Source organism: Sapajus apella, unplaced genomic scaffold (genome assembly GCF_009761245.1).
Source record: "Sapajus apella isolate SASKATOON/1434 unplaced genomic scaffold, GSC_monkey_1.0 scaffold56, whole genome shotgun sequence".
NCBI classification, from domain to species: Eukaryota; Metazoa; Chordata; class Mammalia; order Primates; family Cebidae; genus Sapajus; species Sapajus apella.
Genome location: NW_022436996.1, coordinates 1,698,887 through 1,722,132, shown reverse-complemented (window position 1 = coordinate 1,722,132; position 23,246 = coordinate 1,698,887). Strand labels below are relative to the sequence as shown.

At 56.9% G+C, this 23,246-nt stretch overlaps 1 protein-coding gene across 6 annotated transcripts in view; it reads left to right on the top strand.

Annotated features, from left to right (window-relative positions):
* DNAJB6 (DnaJ heat shock protein family (Hsp40) member B6) overlaps positions 1-18,519 on the top strand; it is a 76,596-nt gene extending 58,077 nt beyond the window's left edge. For 5 of the 6 annotated variants that reach the window (XM_032244882.1, XM_032244883.1, XM_032244881.1 and 2 more), the window contains exons 9-10: positions 12,970-13,176; positions 17,105-18,519. In XM_032244882.1, the coding sequence (XP_032100773.1) occupies positions 12,970-13,176; positions 17,105-17,187 (290 nt within the window). In that variant the 3' untranslated portion in view covers positions 17,188-18,519. Of the gene's footprint in view, positions 1-12,969; positions 13,372-17,104 lie in introns of those variants that run through there. The other variant, XM_032244878.1, reaches the window with a different exon arrangement.
* Positions 18,520-23,246: the final 4,727 nt, after the last annotated feature.

The window sequence follows — 23,246 nt, the reverse complement described above, 5'->3', positions numbered from 1 at the left end:
GGCCTACTGGTTTTGTTTTGCTGTGAAGTGAACTCGTCTCACTGCATCTCTCCGTCTCCCGGGTTCAGGCAATTCTCATGCCTCAGCCTCCTGAATAGCTGGGACTACTGGTGTGTGCCACCATACCTGGCCAATATTTTGTATTTTTAGTAGAGATGGAATTTTACCATGTTGCCTAGGCTGATCTTGAACTCCTGACCTCAGGCAATCTGCCTGTTTCAGCCTCCCAAAGTGCTGGGGTTATAGGCGTGAGCCCCCGTGCCCAGCCCCATGTTCCTTTTCAAGATTTATTTTAATGATTGATTATGGTGCCTTTTGTCCATCTTGATAAACGTGAGCAACAGTTAAATCCCTCCAGCGCCTCCCCAAAGACCGAGGGGCGGGCAGTCTCAGGGTGTTTCTTGAGGATGCTTAGGTGCCTAGGGTTCCATTTATAAATAGTTCCTTGAATAAAAATCACACTTGGACTTAGGGGCAGCTGGAAAGAGGGAACTAAAGACTTTTCCTCTGTCCACCTCCAGCAAAGTCCAGGCACCTCAGCCAGCACCATGTCTCAGCTGTGGACACAGGCAGCCCAAGGCTGGAGGGAGAGGGGTCCCAGGAGGCCGGGCCTTGTGGGATGAGGCCACGGTATACCCTGAGTCCCCTTCTCTGCTGCCCTCGGGGGTACACCGTGGACCACAGCTCTGTCCATACTAAAACATGACCAAAGGCTGTGGTTTTGGGCTTTGTTTCAGAACTCACCTGGAGCCTCTTTGTCTGGGTATTGAATATTTTGAGTTCCTGAGAAATGAACGCAAATCAAAGGGAAGCAGCTCTCGAGACCGAGGAGCTTCAGACAGTGCAAGTCTCAGGGCCTTTTCAGGCGTGAACATCCACCGCCCGCCTCCTTTTCTAGAAGGGAAGGCCCATGCCACAGTGTGCTTTCGTTGGTTTCCATTTCCCGAACCTGCCAACGGGACATGATGCCAGTGGTGGCTGAACGTGCCTCACTCTAGGCCCTTCTGGGATGATCCTCACCACTCGGTGAGCAGATGCTGTCCACGCCCCTCACCGATGTGAATGTGTACATGCGGTGTGTGCGTGGAATCCAGGCCATCCAGGATGCTGTGCTGTGGCTGTCCCCATGAGGCCTGTGTGAAACCAGCACCGTGCATCCATTGCCACCCCTCAAGGGGTGACCGGAGCTGTGTGCTTCCTGGGACGTTGCTAAGCTGCACTGAGGTGTAACTAACGACACGTGGCTGCCACCTCACACAAGCATTTGTCGTTTCCTTCAATGTCTGTTGTGCCCCAGCCCCTACGAGCCACTGAAGAGCCAGACCCAGTCAAGGCCGTCCAGCCAAGGAGAGGGTGGTGCAGGTGAACGGCATGCTGCAGGTGCTGTGGCACCTCTCTGTTGCTGTGGTGGTGGTTAAGCTCTGGCACTAGTGGGGATGCCGACCCCACCAGGGTTGGGGATCTTGTGGCCTTTGGTTGGCTTCACAAGCCTCTTATGTTGGGGGAATCCAGCAGGATACTCCTTGTCCTCAGCCTTCCTCCATGCTCCCATTTCCTCCTATGTACCTCTGTGTGGCCAGCGCCAGCGTCCCTTTCCCAGCCGGACCCTGGGCACATCCCTGTGCACTTGGCCGATGCACTCACTTCCCAAACTGAACTTAACATCTTCATTCCCTGATGCCACCTCTTTGTAAGTAGCAATGCAGGGTTCACTGTGGCACCTGGAGCACCTACTCTCCCCCCCGAGCTCTGCCCTTCCTCCTCCATTCAGCTGCCATATCACGAGCCCATAACATGGCTGGCAAGAGCCATTTCCTGTTTAAAACTGTTCAGGAGGCTCTGCGTGGTGGCCCACACCTGCAATCCCAGCTACTCGGAAGGCTGAGGCAGAACGACTTGAACCTGCGAGGAGGCGGAAGTTGCTGTGAGTTGAGATGGCACCACTGCACTCCAGTCCAGGTGACAGAGCCAGACTCCGTCTCAAAACAAAACTGTTCAGACTTGGTACCTGCCCCGCCCTGTTTTGAAGAGGTGCCTTGCGTTTCCCCAGCAGATAGGGGTCTGCCGTTCCCAGGGCTGTTCTATGGGCCTTCGTATTGGCACAGTGCAGGCAGACCGCACTGGCCTTGCCGTGTTGTTTGGCGTTTGTCCACCCCTGAGCTCCCTAGGAGCGAGAGCAGGGCCTTGGCAAGGTGTTCACAGTGCCTGCCACACGTTACATGTTGGAACGAGCCGATCTTCTGATGCGTCAGGCGTGCGTTTTTGGGTGTTGAATAATCTGTAGTGTGTGAATGGTATTCCTAATTTGTGTAAGTAGGGACTAACCCCCCTTTCTCTTAAAAAAGCCAAGGAAAGCAGCAGTCTCCCCAGGGGCCTCGTGGATCGTGCATATTTGGGAAAAGTGTGTTTTATCTGCAGGAGTTTGCTTTCATCTGCGCGTTGCCAGCCAGGCTCCTGCGCTGCGTTCAGACTCCACTTGGGGAAGGAACTGGAGCTTCGCCACAACGGTCATGCCGGCGGCAGCTGCGAACATTCCTCTCATAGCTTCTCCGTGATTTCAGTGTGTTTTTTGCTGGAAGGGTGAGGGGGCGGGCAGAGGGGAGCGGGACGCTGGCAGATCTTGTTTTTGTTTTTGAATTTTATTTAACTTGCGGTTACAAAGCAGGATGTTTTCTGGTATGTTTAGTTCTCCTAATAAAAAGAAGCTTGAACTGTTGTGACCAGCCTACATTTCAGTAATTTATAAGGTTTAATATTTAATTTGCACACAGGAAGAAGCAGAAATTCCACCCAAACAGTAAATTATCTATGGGCTGTAGAATTAGAAGTGACTCATTTTTTTCTACAGCTAATGCGTATTGCCTTTTTAGTACAAATTGCTGTACTAAAATTGTTTAAACAATTAGTGGTAAATTTCCAAAGAAGAGTAATTACTGGTATTACATGGAAAGTTTTAAAAGGCTATGTAGAAAGACTTTAAAAAATGTTTGGCTTTCGGAAAGTGGGGTTGCTGTAGGAGGATGGGACTGAATGGCCGTGGGTGCCCTTTTGGTTTTAATTTGGGGAATGTTAGGTTAATTTGTGAGAAAGCTGAGTTGATTTTTTTCTTAAGGATGTTTGTGTAAGACCCACTGACAGGTTTGTTGGGGGTTCCTTGTGTGAGATCCTGCACAAGTCAGGTTGCTTGACTGGAACATTCTGAGCAGCTTTTGCAGCAGGGGTCCATGTGGTGTCCCCCACCCCCACCCCCAGCGGTCTGGTGACACTCATGCCTGGGAGGGAGGTCTTTCCCCTCAAAATCCTGACTTGAGGTGATACGCCTGCCTCGGCCTCCCAAAGTGCTGGGATTGCAGGTGTGAGCCACCAAGCCCGGCCTGTATTTTGTCAGGAGAACATCAGCATGTGTTAAATGTATGATGCAGGTATTCAGAGTTTTTGTTTAGTTGGGGAAAGTGCAGTGTTTTGTACCACCCTGTAAAGCCAAAACATGAAGTAGATAATGATCACTCGTAAGGTTTTAATTCAGTTGGTTTTGCCTTTTTTTGGTTTCTTTGTGTGCTTCAGTAAAAGGAAGGCAAGTTCTAGGGAAGCCCGAGCATGAGTTGCTGGGTTGCCCGTGTCTCACGCCTTCGTGGGCAGCTCACGTGTGGTGCACCATGATGCGGGCTCTGCAGCAGGCCTGCTGGTGGAGAGCTCGCGTTGGCACTGGGCTCTTCTCCTCAGTGTGCCCGTCGGCTCCGTTGTGGTCATCTTCCCCTGTTAGGGGTAACTGGAAAGGTGGGCCCTAAACTTGGCAGGAACATCTGATGAGAAGGGGCACTTGAGCCTCGGGTGGGCTGTGTCTAAGTTCTTGGCGCTGGAAGTACCTTTGTCTTGTGGCCTTTGTTGCTGATGGTCTGTGTCTCCTTACCAGGCTCACCCCGGGGCTCTTGCGGCCGCCTGGCGCGTGTCAGCTGTGGGTCTGCAGTGAAGCGGGGGTGGAAGTCGAGGGTGTGGATGAGTCATAGGTCCTGAGGCAGCTGGTGGCCTCCACTCGGCGGGAATGTGCGTAGGGAATGTGCGTACGTGAGATGTGAGTGGGGCCATAGAAGGGTCTCTGGAAGTGAGTTGGTCACTGTGAACCCCTCAGAGGGGCCTAGGCACCAAATTTAGGCCACAGAGGCACAGAGGGTAGATGGGGCTGGAGCCCCTGTCCTGGCCAGCCCTTGGCTGTTTCTGTGTGTGGCTGTGACCCCTGACTCTGGATTTCTAGGAAGCTGAAAAGGTTTGATGACCTCTTTCTGTCTTAAGAGGGGAGGTGAGCTAAAACCGCTCCTGAGAGGGACCCACCCATTGTGGTCCCCGCTGTGCGGAAGCCCTGGGTTCCGATGCTGCCCGCAGCCGTTGGGCTCCTTGCCTCCTGTCACTCAGGCCCACCATGAGCCCCTCCCCTCCTGCAGGGCTTACAGTGGCCTGGGCCCCTCCTCCTGGATCAAAGGATTGCTGGCAGTCAGAGCCCCTCATTTGCATAAATGAGTTATATCATTCGTTCGTGTGTGTGTGTGTGTGTGTGTGTGTGTGTGTGTGTGTGTGTGTATATATATATTTGAGATGGAGTCTTACTCTATTACCCAGAGTGGAGTGCAGTGGCACGATCTCAGCCCACTGCAATCTCTGCCTCCCAGATTCAAACGATTCTCCTGCCTCAGCCTCCCGAGTAGCTGGAAAACAGGTGTGTGCCACCATGCTCGGCTAATTTTTGTATTTTTAGTAGACACAGAGTTTTACCCTATTGGCCGGGCTGGTCTTGAACTCCTGACCTCAGGCGACCCAAAGTGCTGGGATTATAGGTGTGAGCCACCGCGCCTGGCCTAATTTATATTTCTTAAGGGATGGAAACAGCACAGAGACCTGTTCCTATGGTGTATGCAGCAGTTTTTAAAAGTGAATGTAGATTTGAAGTCACAAGTGAGTTTTGGGGGACACAGTTCAGCCTGTATCAGGGGAAGTAAATCAGGTGTGAAAATGTGTGGAACGCGCGGTGGCGCGTGCCTGCGGTCCCAGCTACTCGGGAGGCTGAGGTGGGAGGAGCTTGAGCCCAGGAGTTCTGGGCCGTAGTGCGCTATGCCGATCGGGTCCGCACTAAATTCGGCATCAATATGGTGACCTCCCGGGAACGGACGACCACCATCTTGCCTAAGGAGGGGTGAACCGGTCCAAGTCGGAAACGGAGCAGGTCAAAACTCCCGTGCTGATCAGTAGTGGGATTGCGCTTGTGAATAGCCACTGCACTCCAGCCTGGGCAAGTGAGACCCCGACTCTTGTTTAAAAAAAAAAAAAAAGAAAACAAAATGTATCGAGCGAGGGGAGTGGAACTGAGGGGAGAGAGCTGTGACCTGAAGCAATCCCTGCCTATTGGCAACAAAGGTGGGAGACGGACCAAGGAGGCGTGAGCGTGCCCCAGCTCTGCAGCCCAGCCCTCCACATGCCCTTCTCAGAGCGGGCCAGCGCCCCGCCTGCCCGCTCCCTGCTCTAGAGGCGGATCTTCCTGGGTGTGGGCTCCCACAGGCTCCTTATCTTAGCAGAAGGCCTTGGGGACTCCTGCTTCCTCGGTTGCTGTGACAGAGGGAGCGTCTCTGCTTTCTGTGGCTTCGGTTCTTCAGGCTGCTGTCGTGTGCTCTGCCATACTCAGCCTAGATAGCGGGGTTTCATTCTCATTGTATTTTCTTATTTTTTTGGGACGGAGTTTTGCTCTTGTTCCCCAGGCTGGAGTGGTGCAATCTCGGCCCACTGCAACCTCCACCTCCCGGGTTCAGGCAGTTCTCCTGCCCAGCCTCCTGAGTAGCTGGGATTACAGGCAAGTGCCAGCACGCCCAGCTAAGTTTTGCCCAGCTAATTTTTGTATTTTTAGTAGAGACAGGGTTTCTCCGGGTTGGTCAGGCTGGTCTCGAACTCCTGACCTGCGATCTGCCCACCTCAGCCTCCCAGAGGCATGAGCTGCACCAGCCTGTATTTTCTTATTTTTCATAGTGATGGGGTCTCCCTATTATTTCCAGGCTGGTCTTGAACTCCTGGACCCAAGTGATCCTCCCCACTTGGCCTCCCAGAGTGCCGGGATCCCAGGCGGGTCCTAATTATAGAGATGAGGACAGTGGAAGCACAGGGAAGGCGCCTCTTCCTCCCCGACCGGCACCCCTGCCAAGGGACCCATGCTAATAAGGGGACTCAGCTGTCCGTGCAGTGGCGGGCACAGCACAGACCCACTGCTGAGCAGCTTGGCCCATGGTGAGTCCCCACCACCTGCCACGCTTTCCTGCTGGCTGTGGGGGGGGCCTGGGATAAAGGGGTTGCCTGTGGTGGCCACAGGGCTGTGTGTGATTTGAGTTAGGAAGCATGCCGGCCAGGCACTTTGAGATTGGCGCTGTCATGCTGGACAGGCCATCCATCTCCATTCAGAGACAGGCACTCCGCAGGCTGGCCAGACTGCTCACATCACCTCCACCTCCGCAGGCATGAGGAGCTGAGTCCCGGGAGGGTCGTGGGCAGTAGCTTGCGTGTTGCAGAGTAGCCGTTTCTTCCATCCTGGGGGCCTGCAGGTGCATGGATGGCCCCAGTGTAAAACAAATAAGCAATATGGAGCCTGTGGCTGCTCATGTAAAGTAAGTCACTCTTTGGCCCCTGCACTTTTCCCGGGCCGGGTAAACCGGAGCACTGTTAGAATCCTCAGCAGCTGTCACCTTGGGCCATGGAGCTACTCCAGGGACCTGCTTTCTGCATCAGCCTCTGGTCTGCCTTTGTACTGCGATCCAGAAGTATCCAAGACAGCCTCAGGCAGTGTAGAAAGCTGATTTTTCGGAGGCTGAGCACGCGCCCGTGACACAGCCTCAGGAGGCCCTGACCACAGGTGCCAAGGTGGTTGGGGCACAGCTTGGTTTACCGCATCTCAGGGAGACATGAGGCATCCCTACACGCAAGATGTGTGTTCCGGAAAGGTGGGACAGCTGGGAGCGGGGTCGGGGGCTTCCGGGTCCCAGGTCAGCAAGACAGATTGTTGCATTCTAGTGAGTCTCTGGTGAGAGAGGCTAGGGGAAGGGTCACGGGTGCCTTAGAAACAGTGGGGCAGAGGAAGTCAAAAGATCCGCGTTTGTCTCTGGGGAGCAGAGGGGTGACTGAGTTCTGTCCTTTGTCCTGCACCTGTGAAGATAATCTGTTGACACAACTGCTTTAGGGTAAAGACCTTGAGCCCCACAAGGAATTCCTTTGTGCACAAATGGTGCGGGAAGTATGTGGCTTTTTTTTTTTTTTTTTTTTTGAGACATTGTCACACTCCTGTTGCCCAGGCTGGAGTCCAGTGCTGCAGTCTCAGCTCCCAGCAGCCTCTGCCTCCCGAGCTCACGTCAGGCAATCTTCCCAGCTCAGCCTCGTGAGTAGCTGGGACTATAGAATTCGTCCCGTGCCCGGCTGTAGCCACCGTCTTTAGGAATAAAGCGGGAGGCAGTATGCCCCACGCGGTTCCCAGCTTGCTTTTTCCCTGTGGCTGAGTGATTTTGGGGTCCTGAGATTCATTCTCCTTTCTGAATACCTTGTTTCCCAATTTAGCAACCAAGGAGAGTGGTTATTTTTGTCCAGGGGCTTTAGGAGGAAGCGCATTGCACCCTCCTGGACTGCCAGCGGAACCAGCTGCTCCAGACAACGGCGGTGCCTTCCTGTTCCCTCTGACCCGGGTGCCTCTGTGTTGAGCGAGGGGCACTGGCTGCTTCTTGAGAGTGGGAAGGAAGGAACACCTTTTCAGCCTACTGTGCAGGGGTTTTTGTTTTTTTGAGACAGTCTCTGTCACCCAGGCTGGAGTGCAATGGTGTGGTCTCGGCTCACTGCAACCACTGCCTCCCAGGCTTAGGCAATTCTCATGCCTCAGCCTTCCAAGTAGCTAGGATTACAGGTGCGCCACCACGCTTGGCTAATTCTTTGTATTTTTAGTAGAGACGGGGTTTCACCATGTTGGCCAGGCTGGTCTCGAACTCCTGACCTCAAGTGATCTGCCCACCTTGGCCTCCCAAAGTGCTGGGATTACTGGCCTGAGCCACCGCACCTGGCTGAGATGGGGTCTTTCTGTGTTACCCAAGCTGATCTTGAACCTAAACTGGTCTCAAACTCCTGGGCTCAAGTGATCCTCCTGCCTCAGCCTCCCACAGTGCTGGGATTACAGGTACCAGCCACCGTGCCCAGCCTGTGCAGTGTTTTTTAAAGGAGTGGTTGTAACAGTTACTTGTGTGAACACACTGATGTGGCCTGGGCCCTTTCCCGCAGGAGAGGACAGAATCCTCAGAACCGAAGGGTGGGTGTGCTGAGCGCTGGAGGCAGGGTCCTCGGGTCACCGACAGGCTCGCCTTGGTGCACACACCCCGCAGACCACTGTCTCCTGGCCTCCCGCACGTGGGAAGCCGCGAGGGTAGAGATGAGAAGGTGGTGTGGGGAAATTCTGAATCCGACAAGGAGGTGTTTGGTAACTGCAGGCGCTGTACAGGTTCTAACCGGATGCTTGAGAGAGTGTCCTGGGAGTTGCGGTGGGAGAGGGGGTTGCTGTGGGAAGTGTGCTGAGTTCGTGTGCCCTCAGCCCTGAGCATGCCGCCTGCTTCCAGGCTGGCTCATCCCGTGCTGGGACTCAGGCAGGAGTGTGGTCTGGGCACTGCCATATACCGTGAGGCGCGTTTCTCAGCATCAGCAGCCCCAGCTCCATCCTCCTCGTGGTGAGTGGGAGGCAGATGGGTTGGGATGCAGGGTTTGTAGGAACACTGCCTTGGTCTCTGGGGACCCCAGGGTTCCCGCCGTGGCCCTGTCAGCCTGTGAGGCCCTGGGGCGTTGGAGAGCGTGTCACGGTGTGAAGCTCACTTGCAGTCTCCTGGGACCTTGACAGACTGCACCGGGCTGCATACTGTGCCAGTTAAACCCGAACCTCAGGGCTGATCCCCTTGCTGCCAGGAGGGAGATGGGATAACCTTGGCCTGCGGGGGACCGGGAGGCCGAGGCAGAGGCGAGGGCCATGGGGTGGTGCTTGTTCCAGCTCTCCCGTAGCCTGGCTGTCCGTCCGTGACTGCTCTCCAGCCACTTGCTCTTTCTCTTTCAGTTTTCTTGCTGGAAAGCTGTGGGAGGCAGTGGGGTGGGACCGCTCCGTCCACAGGCAGGTTAGAACCTCAGAGGCAACAGCTTCGCCTGCCAGTGAGTTGAACAGAGCCTCCGGCAGTGCCAGGCACAGAGCTGGGGTTGGCACAGCAGCAGGATGCCTGGAGCCTTGGCTTTGAACAGTTAGAACCATTGAGGCTGAGTGGGGCAGTCCTCCTGTTCAGACCAACAGTGTCTCTCTTGTCAGACGGCAGAGGACCCCTGCCTGTGCCTCTGCATCCCAGCCGTGAGGTGGCTGCTCCCTGCCCACGCTGGCACCCCACTGTGCCTACGGGAGGCTGGGCATGGGGGTTTGGAGCAGCAGTGCGCCACGTGGCTCCCCAGGCGATGCAGGGAGATGTGGATAAGGAGGTCCTCATCTCCACCTTCATCTTCCCCAAGTCACTTTTCCTGGCAGCTCACTACCCATGACGTTTCAGGAGAACCTTGGGGAGTCCCTTGTGTGCTCCGCCTGGGGACACAGGCCCTGTGGGTGGCTGGGGTGGGGACTGTGTCCTGCTGCTGGGGCCAGAAGGGTTTGCTCAGAGACCAGACCTGAGTAGCCGCTATCCACCTGCCATGCATGCCAGCCCCAGCCCTCCTCACAGGGAGGGAGGGGAGGAGGCTTCTGGGCACTGCCTGGACCTGTGGCTGGTGGTGGGGGCTGAGCTGCTAAGCTGTGCTGGAGAGGACAGGGGCACAGGCATCTGCAGGAGCCAGGCTGCCCTGTGGACATGGCCATGGAGTTGCGCCTTCCTCCCTGTCACTCCAGGGCCACTCTGTGCCTGCAGCTGCCCACGCAGCCGCCAGGGGTTGGAAGGACGCCGGCGCCTGCCCAGTGGCCTCAGCCTCTGAGGAGATAAGCGGGGAGCTTTGGACGCTGCAGGTGTCTTCGGTACTTGTTTTCAAAATATCAGGCTTAGGTCTCAGCGGGGCCTTTTTCTAAACAGACAGTAAAGCAGAACCTCACCGAGCAGCTCTGAAGGCAGCGCGTTTCTCTGCCATCGTGGTGGGAGGAGGCCGGGATGCCCAGGTTGAGGCTGGACCCACAGCCTGGCCCTCCCCAGGTGATGTCAGCCCCGGCTGATCCACAGCGCTCTGAAGATGGGACCTTGGACACCCACCCAAGGGCGCGTTTTCACCTGTGGACCAGAGGTGCAGGCACAGCTGAGGCGGGAAGTCCCCACTGTGGCCGAGCTAGAAGTGCAGAATTGCAACTGTCAGCGAGACTGGGCTTCCCAGAGCTGGGATGAGCCGGGATGTGCGGGGTTACGCCGCCCCCGTTCCCCCCCACCCCGAGTGGAGTTGGGCGGGCGAGGGGCTCTCGCTTGGCTCTGAAGCTCCCGGGCGCCGGGACGTGTGGCTGGGCAGGCAGCAGTGGCTCTTCCGGTGGTCTCAGAGCTCGCTATGTCGCCCTGCCCAGGAGGACTTCACAGCTATGGATGTTCAGGGTCCAGTTCACTGTGTCACACACCAGAAACTTTAAATTTCTTCCTCAAATGTTCCACGTTAGCTGGCAGATTATAATTCTTAAAAGTCATGTCAGAGTTCTTTGGTGCGCTCCTCCTGAGGCGGCCGGGCTTGGCTGGCTCTGGTGGGCCCTTTGCTGCTGCGTGTGTGTGGCCCTCCACTCCTCTGTCCCTCCACGGTGGGACGCAGCGCCCTGGGAGCACCTGTGCTGAGTCTCTCCTTGGTGTCCTGGGGACCGGGGTGGCCCAGGGTCCACGAGTGTGGCCGGAGGAGCCTCAGATGCGTCTCGAGACGCGGCTCCTGTGAGTTTCTGCGTCAGGTCTGGAGCCACATTGGCACACAACAGTGAGTTCGCAGCGTTGTCCCCAAATGTCCCACTCTCCCGCAAGGGTCCAGGCAGCTGGGAATCAGTTTGGTTTGCTGAGAAGCTGTGTCCCGGGAGTGTCCTGGGTGTCCGTCACAGCCCTCGCTCCCAGCCTGCGACTGGGGCCTGGCCCGGGGGCCCTGGCACATTTCCTCTGGCTGCAGACGCATTGAGGAAGCGCTGTGCGCACACGTGACTGCCTGCATGGCTTGTGTGCCGGGTGCTCCTCCTTCACTCAAGTCATAGAATCGCAGACGGCATCCAGGCCACCTTCATTCTGCAGGTGAGCACACGGAGGTCCCGAAGGAGGAGCAGCCTCGGGCAGGTGACCCCTCTCAGCTCAGCGGTTCCGTCCCGTGTGATGCTGAGGAACCTGCCTGCGCTCTCGGGGTGCGGCCGTCTCAGCAGAGGTCCCGCAGTCCCCTGGCAGGGTGTGCAGGACGGCCGTTGGCAATGGGGTGTTGTTCGTGCAACCTTGCACCGTGGGTTTGCTGTGCTTGGCTAAATGGTCCCAAAAATCACGATTCTGTGTTCAAAGTGTGGGGAAATAGGATTGGGTAGAAGGCGACGTCTGAGGCCTGCACCGCCTCCTGCGATTGCTGAGTTCCAGAAGCGACTGAGCCCTGTGGGCACCGTGCTGTGGCTCCAGGTGTGTGCGGCTCGCCCTTCCCTCTGGGGACACACAGGCGGCAGGTTGCAGATTGCCCAGGTCTTGGTATTTCTTGGAGATGAATTTCCACACGCAGTGAGGGCCCTCCTTCGGTGAGCACTGTGGTCCTAAGGACTGGAGCCCTGGCCTGAGGGGACAGCCTGAGAGCAGGGTCCTTCCTGACCTCGCAGCCGGTCCTCCGTTCTGGGTGAGCCACATTTCAGCTCCACTCCGACCCCGGGCCTGGCGCTCGGCACTGGAATTGGCTTACAGGCCAGTTTCCTTGAAGACGCTCTGCAGCGCCGGTCGATCTCAGTCCGTTGCATTTCAGGCATGTTCCAGTGGCCGAGTGCTCCCCGTGCTTGCGGGAAGCCAGGAGGACGGGCCGACTCTTCGTAGACTGTGTTGTGCCACGGGAGGGCCTGCCTTGCTTTACATCTGTGCAGGGCTCGGGTCTAAAGTACTGGGTGTGACACGTTTTAGGCACATTTTAGACTCTGCAGAGGGACGAGGAATCCCACCACCCTCGGCCTCGCATGCCTGCTCCTGGAGCTCTGACCCGGCCGCCTCCCTCACGTCCATGTGGCAACTGCCACGCAGACATTCGGAGAGTCATGGTGGAGATCATCGAATTGTTGAATGTCCAATATTGAATATCGTTTGCTTATTTTATTCCTCGTATCCATCAGTGGGCAAAACATTTTTTCTATATTTCTTTTCTTTTAAATGCATGGCCTTCCGATGACTTTTTCCGTATTTCAGAAGACTGATACAAGCACAACTTTCAGAGCACTGAGGAGTCTTGGGTGTGTGTGTGGTGCGGGGCTGGAGCTGGAGCTGCGGCTGCACCTGCACGGGGGTGGCTGGATGGCCCTGCCTTGGGCGGGGTGTGGCTCCTGTGGGTGCCGCTGCTGCCACGACGGATTATTCCAGCACGAGGAGGAAAGGGGATGTCTTCTGTGTATGGACTCTGAGGAGGAAATCGCTGACCGGACCCAGCGCCTTTCTTCCTCAGGATGGCCCAGCTGGCTGATTTTGACAATGAATTGCTTAGTCCTGGACCGTGATTTCGGTGGGACACACTCTTGGAAGGGGCGTGTTGATTGTGCTAAAGTGGGTGGGGTGGGGAGCCACTTCTTTCAGGAGAGAGAGAGGTGTGATGTTCAGAGGACTCTTTCTTTTCCCCCTCTTAAGGATTGAATTCTGGCCCCAGTGGAGCCCGTGAAGAAATGAGATAACCTCTTTCTCCTCCACAGAGAGGACACGGCTGGATTCATGGAGATGGTGCGGCCAGCCCCCCCACCCCCTGCCTCCCTCGCTCACTCACGGTCTCCCGCTGTGCTTGCAGGTGTGGCTGATGAGGATGCCCTCGCTGCTGAGTGCGCGCGGAGAGGCCAGAACGCCCTGCCAGCCCAGCCCGCCAGCCTCCGCCCGCCGAAGCCAACCCGGCCTGCCTCGCTGTTCAGACACGCGCCCCACGGTCTCTATGAGGAGGAGGGCGAGCAGGACCGACCTTGGGTGTCCGGGCCTTGGGACCCCCTCGCGTCCGCAGCAGGTGTGCAAAGGGAGGAGGCCGTGGAGCGGGCCCAGAGTGAGACTTCCCCGGGTGCCAGAGGACAGCGAGGACAGAAACGGCACCTGTGCTGCTGCGTTCTGACCTGAGCGGGCGGGGCGGCTGTGCGGGGCGGGAGGACGTGGCTTCGCTCTGCTCCCCTCCCGCCCACAGGCCCTACGCCCCGTGGCTCCGGGCCCCCACCATTAAAACGGGGTCCCGTGCCCTGCACACAGCGTGTGGCTCTGCAGAGGGTGTGAGCTGCTGCGCAGGGCCAGGTGCTGCTTTTCCCATTGATGTGCCTTTTCGTAGCTTTGAGCACAGAGCTTGGGGCCCGTGGCTTAGGCCAGGTGGTCTCGCGCCGGTGGGGACTGTGACTACCCCTGCCCTCCACCAGCTTCACCTTCTCGTGCCTTCTTCAGCTCGGGGTGCAGAACCAAAGACCCCCTTGAGTCAGGCCTCCTTGTGAAGCGGTTCTGCCCGCCCACCTGCTGTGGGGCTCCCGGCCGCCCTGCCCCCCTCCCACCTCCTAGGGAGCTGCATAGTCTCTGAGTGTCCCAGAGAAGCTCTGGGGTGCCCGAGGATGTGCCGTGCATGCAGGCTCGGCCCGGCCGCATCCAAAAGCCCAGGGCCAGTGTAGTGTGACTCTCACCTCGGTTGGAGGGATTTGTGCTGCTTCTGGTTCTCATCACAGCAGCAGTGAGGCGACCCGGCCACTCCTGTCGGCAGGAGGACATGGTGGCTGATCTCTGTGTGTGGGGGAGCTAGGCAATGTCGTGAGGTCACGTCTGTGGACGTGGGCCAAACAGCACTGTCTAAGCGGGACATGAAAAGAAGGGGGGTGGTTTCCCTCTTCTGCCCTTCACAGAACTTTCTCTTGAAAAATTAGCCCCTTTCAGCCCTTCTCGGGTGAAATAGTTGCCGGCTCTGAGGAGGACGGAAGGTGCACTCTGCCTCGACGGCCTTGGAAGGCGCTTCCCGTGGGTGGGCACAGCCCCTCCAGCCAGCTGCCTGCCCGCCTGCTGCGCCAGCCTTTGCCATGCTGGTCTGTGCTATGTCACTGAGTGACACACAGAGGCACCTGCAGGCTGCATGCACCTAGAAAGAACTCCCTGTGTGCTGAGCGGCTGGTGGAAAGCCCCCGGGTCTGTTGCGCACTCCTGGTGTGAGGGTCTGCAGGCAGGAGGGAGTGGGGCAGTGTTTGTCCGTGGGTCTTTGTGAGGTGCAGGATAGAGCAGGGTCATGGCTGTGGCATCCCTGAACCACCGGAAGCCTGGCCTGCAAGGGTCCTTGTGACTTCTCAGTCCCCAAGAATGGTGTGCGGGTACGGTCCCCTGGAGGAGTCGTGGGAAAGCACAGTGAGCAGCACCCGGCAGAGGCCCCAGGCCACACAATCATTTCAGAACTGGGCTGTTTTCCTCCTCCTGGGCCTGTGGCCAGCTGTGGCCGTGGCTGTGGCTGTGGCCGTGGCTGTGGCCGCGGGCAGGGCTGATGGCAAGGGCAGGAGCTGCTGTCCCCATACCTCATGGCTTTGCCAGTTTGCATCCTCCGGCAGGACACCATTTCTGAGGGGGAACCTGGTTGACTGCTGACTCCCACACAAATCCTTGACACCAAATCGGCAAGTGAAGGCTTTTGTTTCTGCCCGGGTGCTGTCTGGAGCTTCTGTCCCTCGGCTTTTCCTCTTTTGTTTTCTTTTTTCCAGTCATTTCATGAGATCTTGAGGCTGCCCAAGTAACCCTCAAAGATCTACGGACCTGATTTTCCTACAAATCTGTAATGAACACATGTCAGAGACTTTTACTTAAGTTCTTACTGAGAGATAAAGCTGACTCAAAGGAAGACTTGAGAAACCCCCGCAGAGTTGGGGACGCAGCTGGAGCAAGTCGCACAGCAGATGGTTTTGGTCTCTGCAGAGACTGTTTGCGACTCTCTCACCCACCCCGTGGTGCCCGGGTGCTGGTGAGTGACAAGGAGGAGGCTGAGCAAGGCCCCGCCCCTGCAGGCTCGGGGGGAGACAGGGCTGAGCGCTGAAGGTCTTGTTTTCCCTGGAGCCCCTTGTCACAGAAAACTCGTGACTCTTGGCCAGGCCTCTGGGTGCCTGGAAGACCCCCCTCTCATCTTTTTGCGGGATTTGCAAGTCCTGGACAAGGTTCTTGAAAACAGCTGGGCAGCCCCGGCAGTGCTGACGGCCCCTGCTTTTGCCTCCAGCCATCCGACTGGTCCCTGCATGGAGCAGGTCCTGTCCGAGCTCCCAGGAGTGAGCAAGCTTCCCCTTAGGACTCACAGCCAGGTGTGCGGCCCCCAGGCCTGGGTGGGTCTAGGGCGTGATATTTTTTAGGCTGGAAATGAACTCTCACTTGAGATACAGTCTTGAAAATACCAAACTTAGTCGCCCCGAGGCTCCCCATACACTCCTCAGGTGGGGCATCTTCTGGCTTCTCCCGCTTCCTGTCCTTTGCCTTTTCCAAAGAGCCGCCTCCTGACTTTGGAAGCAGGTCCTTGGCAGCCTCTGCACAGCGGCCAATGGCACACAGCCCCCTCTGTTCCTGTCTTTCTGTAACTGAGGCCTGCTTCCTAAACACGCAGCATGGGAGGCCTGGTGTTTCGCAGCATGTGTATCTCATGCTGCTCCTGTGGGACGGTCAGGATGCACCCGCCTGCATGGAAAGCACCCTGAGGTGGCAGCCTCTGCCACGCACAAGCCATGGGCGAGTGTGGCATGTTGCGTGGCTGCAGGTGTGGACTGGACCTGCAGGCTCGTTCCCGTCTGCATGCACGTCCCCTTCTGTGGAGAGCTGTCGGGTCCAGCCAGTGCTCTGTGGTGAGAGCCACAGCACATGTGAAAGTCCGCGTGTGTCTGCCCCACTGTGGTGCAGGATGTGTGCGAGCCACATTCAGTGGGCCTGCACCCTGTGACATGTTAGTCAGTGTGGCGGCCGTCCGCTGGGCGGGGAAGATGTGTCTAGTTGAAGCCTGGTACCTGGCCCACCTATGACTGATTCTCTGGGGTGAGTCCTGAGTGTGGGTGGGGCCTTGGGTCCCCAGGAGGGTTGTGAGCAGACTCCTCCCTGTGGTGCACGCCGCCACCATGTGAGGTTGTGCGGGTCTTCAGAGGGTCTTCCTGGCAGGTCGGGGGCCCGTGCATGTGGGACCCAGTTCCACCTGCCTGCTGCCGGTCATGAACCCTGTGCTCAGTCACATCAGTCGTGTTGACAGTTGTTGCCCGACTCAACATGAGGCCCGTCTCCTGCAACCACATGGACACACGCTGAGTCTGAGACTACTTCTGCAGGGCTGCAGCCAGGCCTGTATTTGTGGCATGTTGCATCGACTGCTCAGTGGGTGGGCGTCTTTCTCCCTGCACTTCAGCTGGGTCAGTCAGTGGCCGCCGTTGACCTCGGCAGCAGGGAGATGCAAGGTCACTTTCCTCAAGTAAGAAACGGGACCTTCATGCTGGATGCCACAGAGCCCACAAGCATGAGGCTGGGCCACAGCAAGGCTTTGCCTGCAGAAAGGCCTCACTGTGGCCAGCGCTGGGGGAGCGTAGGAGATGCCGTGGGCACCCTCCCTACAGGTGGGCGTGGCTCTGCATAGGCCCTGGGTGTGTTCTGAAGGAGGGCCCGGGGGGGCTTCTGGCCCTGAGGTGCAGCCATCCCCAGGGTGGGCTTCCAGCTCTGCTGCTGAACTCGGGCAGCGGGAGTCGCCCACTTCTCTGCAGGGTGGTGAAGTTCTCTGAATAATGGGAGCTGTTCTCGACGTGCACCTTGGAAAGTTCGCTCAGGCTTTGAGGTTTAGGTGTGGCCGAGGCAGATGACCTCACTTCGTTGCTTTTTGTTCTTAACATGGGGAGATACTTAGAAAACACCTTGGCTCTTACTGGGGAAGCAGTGCTGTTCCGCACCGTGTTTTACAAGCCGTGTTTCCTTAGGATTCAAAGAAGGTGGCAAGAGGAAGAAGCAGAAGCAGAGAGAGGAGTCGAAGAAGAAGAAGTCAACCAAAGGCAATCACTAGACCGGACTTGCAGGCTCGCTGCCCCCAGAGCTGGCGCTCCACCGTGCTTGGCGTGCGGCCGTGTGCACGCGCTAGGCAGCAGCGTGGGGTCAGCACTGTCTGGCGGCCACACTCGCTCGGCAGGATTATGCAATCACAGATCAGTCAGAGCAGGGTCAGGAGGCGGGGCTGATGGCACGGGTGGTGGGCACGGACACTGGGGACGGGGACGCGGCCGCGGCTCTCCCTCTGCCCTCCCAGCACTCGGTCTGCTAGTGTTTTCCTCTAGAGCTTCCGGATCCTCTTCATTCTTTTTGGCCATGCAACCACTCCGCATGCTGCTGGGGTATTTGTAGCGTTAGGAGAACAGCAGGGCAGACAGCTGAGCTGAGTGGCTTTCACTAAACGACGCGCTTTCCTGTGGCAGTGTTGTGTGTGGAATTAGAGGGTAATTGAGTAGAGTGTGACTTAGAGAATGCCCTAAGTGACGCACTGAATCCTGGCGGTCAGGGCATCTTTTCCTCAGGGCAATGTGGCCACACGAACAGAATCAGGAATCACACCACATGTAAAATCATTCCTCTGTTTCATCTTTTAATTTTCATCTGCAGGTAGTCCAAATTCAACTTCAAATATCGTGTAGGTTTTGCCAGATTCCATATTTTTTTCCTGGGATCCATAATTCTTTTTAGCAAAAGGCTTTTGCTCAGCAGCACCCTCCCTAGCGTTCCTGGGTCAGGGCTGTGCTGGGGAAAACGGCGGGTCATTACGCATGCCCAACACCCCCAGAGATGGCACCAGGAGGTCGGGCCAGTGTTCAGTTCGTGAGCACTGACGCCTCGCAAAGTCACCGCACTCTGACCTGATGCTGCCCGCTGCCGGCAGCCCTTCGTTTGCATCGTGTACTGCTGCTTCTCTTTTTATTGTTACTGAGCACGGAGCGGAATTTGGGGTTGTCTTGCCTTCTTCCCTGCACGCACCCCGCCCCCACACTGTCCTTCCCTTTCCCATGAGGACCTGCTGTCCCTGTTGCTTTTCCTTTGTCCTCTGGGATGTGAGGGCACTGTGAGAGGCTTGGGTGTGATGTAAAGACGCCGGCAGTTTTAATCAGCGATGTTGAAGCCGGGAATTCTTTGGCGCTATCCACATAGCAGTGACCCAGGCTTGGGAGCCAGAAGCAAGCGCGATCTGTGGTTTTATTTAACACAGCTGTTGCCCAAGAGTTGGCTTTGTTTATTTGTTTTGGTGGGGAGTGGAGTGGTATTTGATGCTTTCTGCGGACAATGTAACTCTCAACGCATCATGTATCTTAAGTGCCACCTACGTAAATAAAACATGAGCATACTGAATACAGCTCGCCTGGTGTTCTCTGTGCGCACCAGTAAGTTGCACTGTTAAGATGAATTAAAAATAAAAGCAATTCTTCAACATCAGCATTATGAAGGATAAAGTGGCATTTTGCAGGCAAAAGTCTTGTTTGTGAAATGCATCACTGTAAGGTGAAGGTGTGACAATCCCAGCACTTTAGGAGGCCAAGGTTGGCAGATCACCTGAGGTCAGGAGTTCAAGACTATCCTGGCCAACGTTGCAGAATCCCATCTTTACTAAAAATACAAAAAATTAGCCGGGCGTGGTGATGGGCGCCTATAATCCTGGCTACTTAGGAGGTTGAGGCAGGAAAATTGCCTGAACCTGGGAGGCAGAGGTTGCAGTGAACTGAGATTGGGCCATTGCACTCCGGCCTGAGTGACAGAGCAAGACTTCCAAAAAAACAATAAATAAAAAGCTAACATGCACACGACAAGCTCTCGGCAAAGTGGCCAGAGCCCCTCTTCACACAGCCTGGCCGCCGGGTCAGCTCGTGCTACAGGCTGGTCCTCTTGTCACTGCGTTACCCCATGAGAGGGAGAGACCCCGACGCCAGGAGGAGGGAGCTGGTGCCCATGGAGCCAGCAGGTGCCCGGTGAGCAGGTAGGTATCTGCTTCTCAGGTGAGGAGGGGTGCTGGGGTCTACCCGACCCCTGTGCCCAGCACCTCACACCCCTAGAGCGTCCTTCCAGAGTCCCACTGTGCAGACAGAGACAGAGCCCACGGCTGCTTATGCCAGCATTTGCTGGGAGGGTGGGGGAGGGGAGCCCAGCCCCTGGGTGCGCTTGGCAGCTGCTGAGATGATGGTAAAGGGGAGCATGTGGCACCTGTCACCAACATGTTTGTGCTGTTCTGAGTGCTGGTGGGCCCTGCGGCGGGGTGGGGAAGGCAGTGAGGTGCTGGTGGGTGGGAGGCAGGCGGGCTGCGGAGGGTGCGGCAGGGCTGGGGTGGGAGAGTCAGGACCACAATGGCCTCCCGGCCACCCCACCGCCAACCGTGGGGCCACCCTGAATGCTGCTCACCTTTGTCAGGAAGGGCTGCAGAACCACTTTCCATAAGTAAATACATGGAAACATTCTGAAGGGTTCACACTCTAACCCTGACCGGGGGCCCCATCTGCCTTTCCCTGTGTGGGTTGCACAGCTGGGGACAGAATCAGAACCAGGACATGGCACTGTCCCCAGGGAGAGCTTTCTGCTCTTTTGTTCAGAGCCCTGGAAAAGTGGGACCAGACGTGAGTGACCGCACCTGTGTTAAACACATTGCCTTTCTTTTTTGGTTTGTGTTTTTGAGATGGAGTCTTGCTCTGTCACCCAGGCTGGAGTGCAGTGGTGTGATCTCGGCTCACTGTAACCTCTACCTCCCAGGTTCAAGTGATTCTCCCGCCTCAGCCTCCCGAGTAGCTGGGATTATAGGCGTCCGCCACCACACCTGGCTAATGTTTTTGTATTTTTAGTAGAGCTGGAGTTTCATCATGTTGGCCAGGCTGGCCTTGAACACCTGGCCTCAAGTGATCCACCTGCCTTAGCCTTCCAAAGTGCTGTGATTACAGGCGTGAGCCACTGCTCCCATCTCTGGTTTTGCCTTTGCCAAAATTAAGTTTTGTTTTGAGAACTGCCTGGAAGGAAGCCTGGGGTTCATTTACATGGACCCCACATGTGTGGTTTCCACTGTCCCCGTCCCGGCTGCCCTGGAAGTCGCTGTGTGGGATGCCTGGCACTGCCCATGTGTCCTCCTTAGTCCTGGCACCGCTTGCAAGGTACCACCACGAGCACATGCCTTGGTCCCGCTCCTTCCCAGGGGAACCAGCCGCTCTGCCCAGTGCCTGATGCTCCTTGGTGCCTGTGGTGGCAGTCTGGGGCTGTGGTGCTGGAGCAGCCTGTGCAGGGCCACCATGAGCTCTTCCAGGTAGGGGGTGGGTAGTGGCCGACCACCCACCCCTCTGCCAGCCACCTGTCCCCGCACCTCTGTTATGGCACTTTCCTCCAGACCTACAGCGTTCGGCAAATGGACAGACCAGCAGCAAGCAGGGCTGACAGCCAGGGCGGGCCTGTTCGGATCCCACCTGGGAAGCGCTGAGCCTCTTCTGCCCAAGTCCCACTGACGGGGAAATGACACCAGCACATTTCTGCTCCCCTGCATGTCTCCATGGATGTGACATTGGCTGGGAAGGGTATGCCCCAAGGACGTGGTGAGGCTGAGCACTTGGGCAGCAGGGACCTGGGTGTCAGGAGGGCAGTGGTCTAGAGGATCCCGTACCCAGCGGGGGGGGGAGAGGTCGAGCTGCAGCCGTGCCTGGTGGGCAGGGATCTGGGTGGGGCTGGAGCTGGAGGTGATCCTGGCTCATCTCTGCTCCTTGCCTAGTGCCAGTGGGGACAGCATTGGGATTTCTAGAGAATTTCGTGTTTTCTTTAACCTGGTTTTTGGAGTTTTTATGAACCGAAGAAGAGGCTGGGAGGAGATGCCCTTTGGCAGGGGTCTGGCACCTTCTGGGAGTGGTCTTGTAGGTAGATGCCAGCCTCAGCAGGTGTCGACTGGGGTGCCGGCCCACTCCTTGGCCTGTGGAGTCCATGGCTCAGCCTCGCACAGCTCGTCTGCCCTCGCCCACCCCCAGCAAAGCCCCTTTGGTCTCGGCCTGCTTTCCCCAGAGCCTGCTTCTGGGTGGGCCCTCGCCGCGTGGGCACCGTGGGCAGCCTGTGGTTGCTGTCCTGGGGAAGGCGGCCCTGAGCCCGTCGCTTCTCTCTCTCTCTTCCAGTGCCTTGTCCGAGCTGATTCAAGCGAGGTCACTGACGGTGGAGGTTGGAGGTCTCAGCACAAGGTGTAGCCTCCCTGCAGCCCCCAAGGTTCAGAGACCCCCAGCTCCCACCCCTGGGGCTTACTGAGGGGAGTGTTTGGGAATCTGGGCCCTATCACTCCATCCCCCACCTCCCTCACCCCCACTGAAGCCTGGCTGAAAACGTGCTTCGTCTGGGCCCGTGTGAACCACCCATGGGTGTCAGCGGCAATGAAGTGGGGCCTGGGCCTCACCCTGCAGCCAGAGACTCCACCTGCAGTGGCTGCAGGCTTGTCTCACTGCTGTGCCCAGCACGGCCTCACCCTGCATGATGGAGCCGTTCACATCCAGACCTGGGCTCTGCCTGGAGGCTGCCAAGGACTTAGACTTTGGAGAAGGGGTGATGAGGAATGAATGAAGGGATGGCCGTGTGTGGGAGAAGAGGCTTCTGGCCAGGCAGCCCTGGGCCTCGAGGCTTTGGAGGTGACCCTGTGTCATCTATGCCAAAACTTGACTGCTTAAAATTTTTTACAAAATCCCGGTAAACAACACATAACGTAAGTTTAATTATCCTATTTCTAAGTGCATGGTTTGGGGACACTGAACACTGGGGAGCAGCCCCCATCACCACCGCCTCCAGGCCTCTGGTCTCCCCACACCAAAGCTCCCTCCTGATTCCACGCCCACTCCTCGCTACCTCTCCCAGCCCCCCGGGCCCCCTTCCACTTCCTGTTTGTATGAACTTGAGACTCCGGGGACCTCCTGCGAGTGGAATCAGGACCCATTCCTTTCTGTGTGGTCAATTTCACTCCGCACAACATCCTTCAGGCTCCTCTGGGTGGTGGCCATGTTGGGATTCCCTTCCTTTTCAAGGCTGTGTTGCGCTCTGCTGGGTGGAGGGTGACAGAGCAGGAGCCCTGTTATCTTGGACAAACACCACCATTTGAAGTTTCCTTTAATTAAAAATCGCCTAAAATCCAGCCCCAAAACATCAACCTAATGGCTAATGTCAGCATGACTAGAAATATTCCAACCCTAAGTTAAATCCCCACTCCAACCAGAAACATGCCAATCTTGAGATAACCTCCCCCCCACCCACAATGAAACTCTTGTTCACGCAGAAACATTCCAGCCTGCGATAAGCTCCCCTGCCCTAAAACCCTTAAATACCCTTAGTCTGTAAGAAGAAACACTCCTGACCGAAATCAGCCAGAAGCCCCTCTCAGGTTTATTCTCTAGAATAAACCTGTCTTTGACTGTTGAGCCACTTTTTGTGTTTCTTTCTTCTTTCTTCAACTTATGGAGGGACTGCACTGTTGCCACTGTTTGTCCTCCGTGGACTCCCCGGGGGCCCTGTCTGAGCCGATTTTGAGCAGCATTCTCATATTTGGCCACAAACATCCATTTTTTTCTCTCCTGTAGAGGCGTGTGCTATGTGCTTCTGTTCTGTCCCCATTTGGTGGCTCTGGGGAGCAGGAGTGAATGCCAGGGTGTTACTTGCAGGCCTTGGAGGGGCTTGGGTACCAGGCAACTTACCCTCAAGGTGCCTGACTTGGGCAGGCTGAGCAGCTGCCCTTGCCAGGCACACAGCTCTTGCCCAAGGCCACCCACCCTTAGCACCCAGCCCTGCAGGTAAGTGGTGCCTACTGTCCGCGTGGACCCTCAGCTGACTTCCGCTCCCAGGTTGCAGGAGGCACTGCTTCGTATGTATGGTCAAAGTGGCTGATGACCTCAGGTACCTGATTTCTCCGTCCCTGCCTCTGGAGCTGCTGGGGTGGTCAGGGTGGATGGAGTGGGTGTCTTGTGCCCCTGATGGTGGCTTCGCTTGACCTGCAACATTGAGTGGGCCCTGGGGCCCCTTCCAGGTCTCAGCAATCAGGGCTGGTTCCTCCCTGCCCCTCTCACTCTTGGTCACTCACAAGAGATCACGCAGGTGTTA